We start from the raw sequence: 11,708 nt of genomic DNA, 5'->3' as shown, positions 1-11,708 counted from the left end.
CATGTCAAATTTTTTCAACATATCTTTAGTATATTTGGTTGAACAAATGAAAGTGCCTTACTTGAGTTGCTTGATTTAAAATTCAAGGAAGAAAGTTAACTCGCCCATCATGGACATCTCAAATCTCTTTGTCATGATCCTACTAAAGTCCTCGCACCAAGATTGATTAGTAGAACCAAATATAATGTCATCGACATATATTTGGCATACAAAAATATCTTTATCAACTTTACGAGTGAAAAGAGTGGTATCGGCTTTGCCTATCTCAAAGCCTTTCCTTACGAGAAAATCTTTAAGGCATTCATACCATGCTCTAGGAGCTTGCTTGAGCCCATAGAGCGCCTTATGGAGCTTGTAGACGTGATTAGGAAACTTGAAATCTTCAAAACCCGGTGGTTGCTCAACATATACCAATTCAGAAATTGGTCCATTAAGAAAAGCACTCTTCACATCCATTTGGTATAGCTTGAAATCATGGTGAGTTGCAAAGGCAAGCAAGATACGAATTGACTCAAGCTTAGCTACGGGGGCATAAGTCTCACCAAAATCCAAACCTTCGATTTGTGCCTCTCTTGACAAACTTGATATAACTTGTACCTTGTGCTTCACCAATTTCCTTGCGGATGGAAGTAGTCATGTTCACTAGACCTCCTTTTGCTCCTAAGGCGGCCTTCTTGTTGTTCTTGACATATGAGATGGTCTGAGATGCACCATCTTCATTCTTTCCAAGTCCCTTACCTTTCTCAAATCCATACTTGCTCATGTACTTTGATCCAAATCCCTTGGTATGCTTCTCAAACTCACCTACCCTTGGTGAGGGATTTGTCTTCATTACTTGCTTGTGAGGTGGTGCTTCTTCTTGCACTAATTGAGTGAGTCTAGTAATCTCTTTCTTCATGGCATGCATTTCGGCATGGTTAGTAGCACAAGTTTGAATATCAACATTAAAGCATCGTGCACAACCGTTACTAGTTGAAGGACTAGATGACCTTGATGACTTACAAGCTTTAGAGGAGCTTTCCAAAAGAGTATTAACTTTAACTTCAAGTGCCGTGTGAATGGCTTGCAAGCTTGTTAAGCTTTCTTGAAGTTTCTCATTATCTCTCTTCAAGTTAGCATGAGTGTCTTCAACTAAGGAGAGTTTTTTAGTTAAGTCATTCACTTTCCTCTTTTCACTAGTAAATGACTCTTCTACCTCAAGAAGTATGCTATCCTTAGCTTTTAGGGACTCCTCAAGTCTCTTGTTTTCCATCCTTTCATTGGTAAGGTTCTTTTCTAGAGCTTCGGATTTTTCTCTCTCAAGCCTAAACAATTCTTCTTGTGATTCAAGTGTCTCATCTAGGTCATCTAGTTTTATTATTAGTTTCATCATTCTAGTTGCCGCACTCTTGCCATATTGTTTAATGAGACTAGCAATTTCATCTTCCTCATCTAGTTCATCATCCGATGAGTTTGGGGATGTTACCTTTGAGTTCTTTGCTATCAAACACATGATTGGACCTTAATCCTCATCATCGGTGAGATCTTCAAACAAACTTGGTTGATGCAAAGAAGAGGTCTTGAATGCCATAGTTGCAACATCTTCATTGTCGGAGTTGCTCTCTTCATTTGAATCCCATTCTTGACCAAGATGAGCTTCACCTGCACGCGTTTTGTATTTTAGCTTGTCCCTCTTGGATGACCTCTCCTTGATGTCCTTGTTCTTCTTCTTTTCTTCCGGACAATCCGCAATGAAATGCCCAATTTTCTTGCAATCAAAACAAAACTTGCTTGATCTTCTTCTTGATTCATACTTGTTCTTGCCAAGGTTTTGGAAGTTGCTCTTCCTTAGAACTCTTCTAAAGTTCTTGATGAAGAAAGCCATTTGTTCATCATCAAGCTCATCATCTTCATTATCACTAGAGTCATCATCCTTTGAGGATTGGATAGACTTTTCCTTGCCCTTCAACTTAGCTTGAAGAGCCAACCCATTGTTCTTTGCCGCTTGCTCTTGGAGGTCGGCCAAATCTTGATTGATCTTGAACCTCTTTAATTGATCATGGTGAGCTTCTATTCTTACAAGAACGTTTTCGATGGTGAAGTGTTTAAAACCCCTTTCAGCTCTTATCAAGCTAGGTAGTGTGACATCTCTAGCCATGTAGACAGTCAAGAACTTGTCCACTATTTCACGATCACCCCATTTATCTCCACCAAGTGACTTAATTTGATTGGTGATCTTCTTCATTTGATTGTACATTTATTTGACGGATTCATCTTTCTTCATGGAGAAAAGACTTAGTTCATCTTCTAATGTTTTGATGCTTCACTCACGAACTTTTCTTGATCCTTGATGATTCACTTCGAGTGTATCCCAAGCATCCTTGGCGGTGAGAGCATCTTCAATCTTGTCAAACTCTTCGGTACTTACGGAGGAGTGGAGGATGTTTAAGGCTTGGTAGTTGCGTTGCAAAATATAAGCTTGAAGCAGTATAGGAGTTTCATCATCATCCGGAATGTCACAACCAACTTCCACAATCTTCCAAAGATCCTTATGAATAGCACTCAAGTAACCAAACATTTTTATCTTCCATTGATTATAGCCCGTGCCATCAAAGTGAGGTAGCTTTCCCATATGAATTGAGGAATTGTGTTCACTTGGAATTTGAAATGTGTAGTCATGACCCACTCAGTGATAGTTGGCTCTTTTCTTCACTTTTGATGAGCTTGAGAATCTTTTCTTGTAATCGGTGTCCGAGTCATCACTTGACTCAATTACAATCTTGGTGTTGAATTTCCCTTTCTTTCTTTGCAGTTTCTTCTTCTTCTTCCATACCTTCCACTCTTGGAATGACATCTCATCATCGGTTGTTTCCAACTCATCTTCTTCTTCTTCGTGTTGACTATTCTTCTTCTTGTCCTCAGGCTTTCCCGATGACTTCTTCTTGTCAACTTCATTGGTTGGATTGATAGGAGCCTTTGATGAAGTATCACTTGACATTTTGATTCTCCAAGCGGTTAGCCTTCAAAGATGGAGAACCTCGCTCTGATAACAATTAAAAGGATCTCAAGATGCCTAGAGGGGGGGTGAATAGGCTAATATTAAACTTAAAACACTTTAAACACTGTCAGTAACACAGATGTTCGGATACTCTGGATATATGTCCGGATACTCCGGGTTTTGTGTCCGGAGTTTCCGGAAATATTGTCAGAGCGTCCAGGTATGAAACAATGTACACACTAACAAGATATTGATGCTGCAATTTAGATCGAGTAAATTTAGACAAGCTAGTAGTACCTTAAGAGCATTTCTTACCAGTTGTCTTGCTCCAGAGACTAGTGTAATTGTAGATCGGCCTCCAACCCTAGAAAGTTAGTCTCACAAGCAAATACCTAATAAAATTAGTAAGGAGCACAAAAGAGAGACAAAATTTGTTTCCCGAAGTTCACTCCCAAAGGAGCTACGTCTCCGTTGAGGAAGGATTCAAGAGACGGTGCTCAAGAACCCCTATGCTCCTCTTCCAAGGGTGAGACCAACGCTCAAACCCAAGGATACTTACTATATGTTCCTTCAAGAGGAATGACGATTACAAACTTCTTGTGGTGCTCACAACTTGCTTGAACAATCACAAGCGACGCCTAGCCGTCTAGGAGCTTGAAGCTCCAAGAGTAATAAACTTGAATCCACCAGCTAGATAAGGGTGTTGTGCTCAAGAGATGGAATGGAATCTTACTAACACGAATCTTTGCTCTTGCAACAATCTCACTTGAATCCCCAAAGAAAATCACTTAAGAATGAAAGAGGGGAAGTGAGAGAGCTCTTCTTTTACTTGCAGGTGTTTTCTGGTTGAAATGAGCAAGAGAGAGTTGAATGAAGGGGTATGGGGGGTATTTATACCCTCTCTCACAGAAAACTAGCCGTTGGGTAAATGATACCCGGATACTCCGGGTATATGTCCGGATAATCCGGACACTAGGGTCCGGAGACTCCGGTCTCAGAGAAACTATGGATGAGGAACAGTTACCCAGAAACTCCGGATTTTTGTCCGGATACTCCGAAACACTGTGTCCGGACATTCCGGACTGTGAACCGGACAATCCGGGTATAACAGGGAATTTCACAAGAAGGCTGTTTATAGTGGTAGGTTTGATTCTCATGGTTTTTCGTAGGTTCTCTTGAGCACAACTACCACATCAACACCTGTGGATCAAAGTCCCTCTTGATAGTACGGCGTTCCTATACTCAATTTCAAAATAAAGTCTAATTCTTCAAGTAAATTTGAAACACCGCTTTTTATTTCCCTTTTTAGGACTCATGTTTTGTAATACGCTTTGCTTCATCACTCTTAGCCCCTGCACACATGCTCGATAACATGGTTAGATATACATGTGCTTTGTCATCTACCACTAAAATCCACTAAGGGGCCTAGATATCTTTCACCTCTACACCAACTCGACACAGCAACCTCGATGAGTTCATCGACAACCTCGACGAGTCCCTGCTCCCCGATCTGGTTCGGCAGATCGAAAAGATATCCGTTATCGGTGCGACTACCACTCGTGCTGCACTAGAACGAGTCGGATTGGACTCAAACCGATCTAAGGGGACCACACAATCCAAGTCCCTCTCTGATTTGGAGGACTTAGAGCTTTTCCTCAAGCTCAAGTACGTGGGAGCCACCGCCTGTCGGGGGCCCCCGTTTTTGACAACTACTCGGAATCCAATGAAGAGTACTTGTCAATTAGTACTACACCTTCAAGCCATAGCCGAGGAGAACTCGGAGATGAGGGAGCCACCGCTTGTTGGGGGGCCCGCTCTCTACAACCACTCGCAACCCGATGATTACCCCGAATCATTTTTGGGCAATCATCTGGGTTTAGCTATAACATCTACGCCGCAAGGCCGTTTCTTGTATTAGAAGGCTTAGAGCCCTCCGAACTACTCAACTACGACTTCAACCTCGTGGCCTTCATGTAGGAACTGCCCTTCCAGGAGGGAAAACCTCTCTCTCCCATATCGGAAGAGGGAGAGGGTAGTATAGAGCTACTCAAGTACAGCCATACGCTGACAACTCACCGGATCGTCAAGTCTACATGGCTTCCCTTCGCAAGGCGGATGATGACAAGCCGGGTCCTGAGTACGATGACGAACTACTCACGGACGTGTCTGCTGATGAGCCTACGGCGGACGCCCTCAGGATGAGAACGAGGAGCACAGAAGGATCTGGCGGTTGAAGAATGCCAAGCGCGCCCAGCGCAGGCGGAACATGGAAAACGGCACCCGCAACCTGATGTACCAAAGAAACCTCAACAATGCTTTCGCAGCAGCCGCAGATCGAGAGTATCGTACACTGATTGGCGCCATTACAGAAGCAGCGCTCCTAGCCCAACAATTACCACCCAACCCACAGATACAAAGGCTGCAGTACCTAACCCAGCACGCGCTCGTGCAACTCGATGGGCAACATCCAGTGTCTTCCACTCGGAACATGCCTTCGAGGTCTGAGCGCCATGGTGTCACTGCGCAGATCAGCCGCAGCCTCGAAGGAGGCCCCGGGAACCGGAGGAACGACAATCGCCAGCACAACAGGGGCCACCATTCCGCGCGTGGCAACATCAAACAAGAAGTACAACAATCCACTCGCCAACCTCGCAACTAGCGTGACGCAAGGCCTCAAGTCCAAGCTCCACCCGAGGCCAGCCATCACGACGCTCCCACGATCGATCTTAGGCAGGAGATCAATGATGGCCGCGACACGCGGCTCATCATTGAGGCAAGGAGAAGGGACTGTCCTGGCAGATACCACGACAACGACAACAATGACCGCTTCCCCGCCTTCACTTCCAACATCACTGAAAAATCCTATCCCAAGGATTTTAAACCAGTCGGAATCCCCAAGTATGATGGCAAGCAGGACCCGCGCCAGTGGATTCGATGCTACTCCGTTGCCATCCAAGTCTCAGGGGGGTCCAACTCCACCAAAGCACTCTACTTCCCGGTAGCTTTGGAATCCGTGCCCTCACTTGGCTTGAAAGCCTCAAGTCAAACTCCATTGACTCGTGAGAGGACCTCAAGCGGGCCTTCATCGACAACTTCCAGGGATCCATGATCAGAGCAGGCACTCGCCACAATCTATCCCAGGTCAAGCATGTGATGAACGAGACCCTAAGGTCGTACACCGGTGTTTTTTCGAGACGCGCGCCACCATCGCCAACATCACCCACGAGGACGTCATCCGCTACTTCTAGAATGGACTCTTCTCGAAGCATACGTACCACAACTTCGAACGCAACCGCCTAACTACTGCCGTGGAGCTACGTGACATGATGGCACAGTGCGCTGACCAGGAGGACGACGAGAACGATCGTTTCCCCAAGCGCAATATCGACAAGCAGAGCAACGACAACAACCACTTCGACAAGGGTCAGCAGAACCACTCGGGAAACTCCCGAAAGTGCAAGCCAGACCAAAAAGTCGTGGCTGTCGAGCGCAATCCGCGTGGCAAGAAGTCGGGGAGCAATGAAGCTTAGTTTGAGAAAGTCCTGCACAGACAAGGCCCGATGCACCCGAAGTCTCGACTATTTAGTATACACATTTTTCTCTATAAATCAAAAAAATTCTAACATTTTTCTCTATCTAAATAACCTCAAATTTCTCTATTTCTAACCCATGAAATGAGCTCCGCTAGCAATAAAATTTGAGAGGATAAAGTTTCTAACCTTTGGATGGAGGGAAAATCAAAAGCCTTCACGAATCTTGGGAAAAATGGGTATGAACTCCCCTCACCCAAGTGAGGAGGAGGAAGAACATGAATGGAAGAATGGCTCGGGCAGAGGGAAGGAGAAAGAAAAAAAAATCCTAGGAATTTAGTTCCGGTTGGTGGTTCCAACCCAAACTAAAGTGGCGTCTTTAGTCTTAGTTGGAGGCTGCCACCGGAACTAACTGTGCCGCGCGCCATTAGTCCCTGTTAGAGCCCCAAACCAGAACTAATGATGAACCTTTTGTTCCGATTGGTGGCTCCAACCAGGACCAAAGGCTACTCCTTGCTCCCCGGTTGGATCCAGCACTAATGCTTTCATTGGTCCCGAGCTGGGCAGAACTAACTGGGTGGATCTATTTGATGTTCTACTGGTGTCAGGACTTCCCCCTCTTAGATCAAAACGATCTGCGCCTTGTGCACCTGAGAAAAGGCACATTATGAGTCCACGGAATGGTAAAGCTGCAAATAATAATCCAAATAGACGCACACTGATTTTCCAAGGAAAGAAAGAAAAGCCTACAACTGAATCTAGCCTGACAACCACAGCTTTAGTTCTAGCCTGACGAAACAGAATCTCCCAACCCAACGGGTTCAATTCAGTGGTAAGCGCAAGAACAGAAATGATTTGGAGTATCAAACGGGGTTCAGTTCAATGGAAAATTTGCCACAGGCACAAAGTTTTGGAGAATCAAAGGGATACCTCACCTCACGAACTGGGAAGCTTGTTGTTGGGGTAGCGAGATGGGGGAGCAGCTCCTTGCGGCTTGAATCAGGGGCTAGGACAACCGAAGAACTCGACGGACGGATAGAGACAGAACTTCCGTCGAAGGAGAGCTGACGACGGGTGAGCGGATGTTGTTGACCTGAGGATGCGTGGAGCGGAGGAAGGAGAAGGAGATCGACGTCTCAACCGGATCCGGTCGGAGGTACAGAATGCAGGGAGGGGTCGGCGCTAGGAAACCCTAGCCACCATGGCGTCGAGGGAGAGGCGAGCAGGGTCGAGTCGCGTCGAGGGGATGCGGGTGTGCCAGGAGAAGGGGATGGGAGGAACGGGTGAGGTGCCGTAGCGCGGCGCCAATGCCAAGGGGAAACGTGGCCACGTGGGGTAATGGAGGAAGGTGCGCATGATTAATGGCAATCAGGAGCACGAAGGGCGGAGGCGGAACAAGATACCTGTGATGGCCTAGAGCCGCGGAGGAACGGGCAGGTACGGTGGGCGGTTAAGGCCGACGGCGCGGCGAGAAAAAACGTAGGTTTATGGTAGACATATTTTTTAACTCATAGTTTTTATGGATCTGCATTTACTTTTACCTCCTTGAGGTTTGACGAGCGGGTCCAGCGTGAGGGGTAGGACAGGTCTGATATGGATGAGAAACGTTTTCAATTATTTTCAATATTTATAGTATCGATAAATTAGTCCAATTCTTTGTCACAGAGTCCAACGCCACGGTGCATATCAGCAGCTCACAGCGAGCGCAGCCACGTCGTGCCCATCCTTCCATCACCGCCGCTGGCACACGAACCTCTAGGCTCCCAGCGGCAGGTGTCAGTCGCAAGCCCAAAACCTGTCGATTCCGACGGAACTCACAATGCCGTCCTCGGCCAGAAACAATCGACCGACCAGAGCGAAAGCAGAGCTCAGCCAGACGCACTGTGATAGTTTGAAAAAGAAAATCATTCCTCTGACTGGCAGCTAAAATAAGAACGATACCAATGGTATCATTCTGAAAGTTGATTACATGACGACTACACGGTTAACATTTGGTTTAATAGCTGTAGCATCAGGTATTCACAGAGGGACATCATTCAGTGCTAGGCTAGATGCCTAGCTCTAAGAGGTTCAACGTGAATCTGTGTTCCAGCACATTAAAGCCGAGCTCTTATGTACAGATGTCAATTCTCATTTCTTGGATGGGAGATTACCAATAACCGACTAGGACGCCAGGAGTCTTTGTGTGGATGCCCAATCAAATGACATACTTAGGTATCCAGTTTGGCACCAGAAATGTCCTTCTGGTCAGGCTCACTCTCTTCCGACTTTCCATGGGTTGCTGCCTCTAGCATAGTCTTATTCTGTTTTGATACAGCCTCCAGGTTCTTCTTGAGCCTTCGAATATCTTTGACATAGTTGTGGAGCCGGTCAATGATTAGAGCAAGGAATAAGGAGTATCCTGAAAGAATGTGATGCTGTGAATTAGAATTTACCCATAGAACTTCACAAATGGCGTCATAGAACAGTACTGTGCTGTGCGTGCAAGTGGAACTGCGATCTGAGTGGACTCATTGCTCACCGCGATCAATAAAACTAGTGGTTTTTTATGGTTACATACGAAGGGAGTATAAATCCTACAGTTTTAATCCGGATTAAATATAACAGCTGATATAAGTGGAATCATATGGACTAAGATCATAAAGACATTCAGGGATAAACTTGCAAAATTCTAAGCCAAGCAACCAGTGAATGAGGATGGGCACAGAATGAATTCAAATATCTCTTTGGCTGCTTTCTGGAAACACAAACGCCCTTGCCTTAGATTTTCCTTGAATATACTACTTTTATGTTCGTAAAGTGTTAAATAAGTTCCATATGAGAGTGCATCAACTTAAGGGTTGCATGACTAACAAAGACAATGCGCACAAAATAACAAACTTAAAGATGATTAAAAAAGATTACATATAATGCAATTGCCAAGGATAGGTTACCGCAAACCTCATTACTTCCATAGTGCAATAGAATTCTAAGAACAGTCTCGTAATAATATGCACAAAATATTCTGATACTGCACGATTGCATCTACTCATTTCACATTTAAGGCTTGGAACCCAACCATATGGGATCCTTCAATGCTTTGGATCTCAAACAAACATGTTGTGTTTAAAGTTACTTGGGATCAACCTCAACTTAACTGAAAATATAACCATATAATTGACAATATACATGATCTGCATTGCAGCATAAGACATAGATGTAGCAAAAGGGCATGTGTTCAGCTTTCTGAAAAAAATCATCAACATAAAGGGAGAGAATCCATGATCTACATTTACAACTTAAGGTCGAGAAAAGGGCCCCTCCAATACCGAAGATGCATAGTGCTGGAAAGAGAAAATGAGATACCAAAAAACAGGTTATTGTTTTTGTATTAGGATAGACTGCTCTTGAATATCCTATTCCAGGACATAATGGAATTGAGACAGTAAAAGAGCATTGTATCATTGATGAAACGTGTCCAGCACAAAAGACTGGTTCTACCAATTATTCACACACATACTACCATAAACTATGGGAGGGGAATACCAAACACTCCATGTGGAACTCTTCTGGATTTAGCTTCTCCGTTATGGCAGTGTTTGATTTTCCTTTGTGCAAGGATTCATTGAACAATGTATAGTACATTATGATTTATGAAAGAATACTACAGATACAGGACATGGTTTATAATGGTGAAGTACAAAAACAACCATACATGTGACAACCACATTTTATTGGTTACAGTAATGGTATGATATTTCATCCCATAAATCCTGTTCGGATAGGGGGTCTGATACCCAAAGCATTATAGTTTAGTACCGATTTAAATGAAATTCTAAAATTTCTTGGAGCAAAAGCCTCATCCAGAAAGGGGACAAGTCTAATAAAACAGAGTTTTTTTGAGGACGTCTAATAAAACAGAGTTTACCCTGACCTCAATCATCAATCTACACCACTTGGTCAAATTGCAGAGTGAAATTTAGGGACACCATAAATGGAAATTTTGATATGCATCATCCCAGTATGTAGCCGTACGTGGCACTGTTAAACTGATATTTTTCAGAACAAAATCCTATGTTCTTGTATTGTACAACAAGATCAATTCATCCGTTCTCCAAATTCCTACACATGGGAAGCCTCACCAACACAACCGCCACGACATTTAAGATGATGGACCAAATTAAAGCGAGGAGAATGCGCGAGAGTATCAGAAACCGCGCGCACGTACCCATGAGCGAGGCCTCGAGGAGGTGGCGCGCGAGGAGGACTTGGTCGGTGGGGGTGAGACCCACGACCCCGGCGCCGTCGAGCTCCCCCTCTGCGCGGCCGCGGATCTGGGCCATGCTGTGGAGGCTGGACGCGAGCACGACGAGGACAGTGGCCGCCACGGTGCGCACCATGACGGGCCCGCGCCCCCGCTTGAGGCGGTCGAGCGCGAGCACGGCAAGCTTCCGCAGCGGCGTCTTGAAGAGTAGAGTCGCCGCCACGGCAGCCTCCGCTGCGAGCACCGTGAAGAGGAGCTGGATCATCGCACCGGGCCGTCGGCGGAGGGAAGAGAGGAGGAGGAGCCGAGGAGGCAGGGGTTTGGCCGGGGTTTGTTGGATCGAGGCGTCCGATCTCCTTTTCTTGACGACTGTCGCCGGAGCGTTGCCGTGCCAACCGCGTGGTTGGTTTTGGAATCTAGAAGGGCACTAGGGCAGAGTAGTGGAGAACTGGGGATACCGGGAAAGCGAGGCAGGAGAACGAGAATGCCCTTGGATTGGATGAAAGGTCAAGGACGACGTCCTGGAGCGGCATTCGTCGGAGTAGACGGTTTTGTTAGACCGTTTTTGCCCGTCTAGGACTTCCAGTACAAGTTCTTTTGGCAGTGAGCCAATAATCATCGACCTTTTTGATCTAGTAGCTATACAAGCCAAGTATCTCTCTATGGCTTACTAAGATTTTGCAGACATTATGAGTAAACTTGGTTCCTAAGCAAAGCCCTGTCTTAGCTTGCTCAGATTGGCTTCTGATCAAGATTTTGTGATGGCCGGATGGAGAGTCGAATTTGCTTGCCCGTGAAAGTAAGGAATAACTTGTTTAGTGCCACTACTGCAAAAATAATTTGTAGGGAAGTCCTGTTTTTTCAAAGGCGGGTTAACTTGCTCTTATAAATGGAACGTGGTTACTTAATCATCCGACCCACCCCTAGAAAAGTATTTTTATGGCCAGGTAATGCCATC

General features: G+C 45.4%; 1 protein-coding gene across 1 annotated transcript; it reads right to left on the bottom strand.

The window, feature by feature from the left end:
* Positions 1-8,394: 8,394 nt before the first annotated feature.
* On the bottom strand, positions 8,395-11,233 carry LOC112888534. The gene is made up of 2 exons (XM_025954759.1): positions 10,715-11,233; positions 8,395-8,908 (listed from the first exon to the last, which is right to left on the bottom strand). Exons 1-2 carry the CDS (start codon positions 11,013-11,015, stop codon positions 8,718-8,720), a joined length of 492 nt encoding a protein of 163 aa, XP_025810544.1. The 5' UTR covers positions 11,016-11,233; the 3' UTR covers positions 8,395-8,717.
* Between the last annotated feature and the right edge of the window lie 475 nt (positions 11,234-11,708).

This window comes from Panicum hallii, chromosome 4 (assembly GCF_002211085.1).
Source record: "Panicum hallii strain FIL2 chromosome 4, PHallii_v3.1, whole genome shotgun sequence".
Lineage (NCBI taxonomy): Eukaryota > Viridiplantae > Streptophyta > Magnoliopsida > Poales > Poaceae > Panicum > Panicum hallii.
This window is presented reverse-complemented; position numbering and strand designations above follow the sequence as displayed.

Excerpts from the sequence above, each read along its gene's own strand:
- LOC112888534 (XM_025954759.1), bottom strand. The coding sequence starts at position 11,015 with ATGATCCAGCTCCTCTTCACGGTGCTCGCAGCGGAGGCTGCCGTGGCG. Across the intron at positions 8,909-10,714 it reads CCTCGAGGCCTCGCTCATGG|GATACTCCTTATTCCTTGCT; the intron begins GTACGTGCGCGC and ends ACATTCTTTCAG.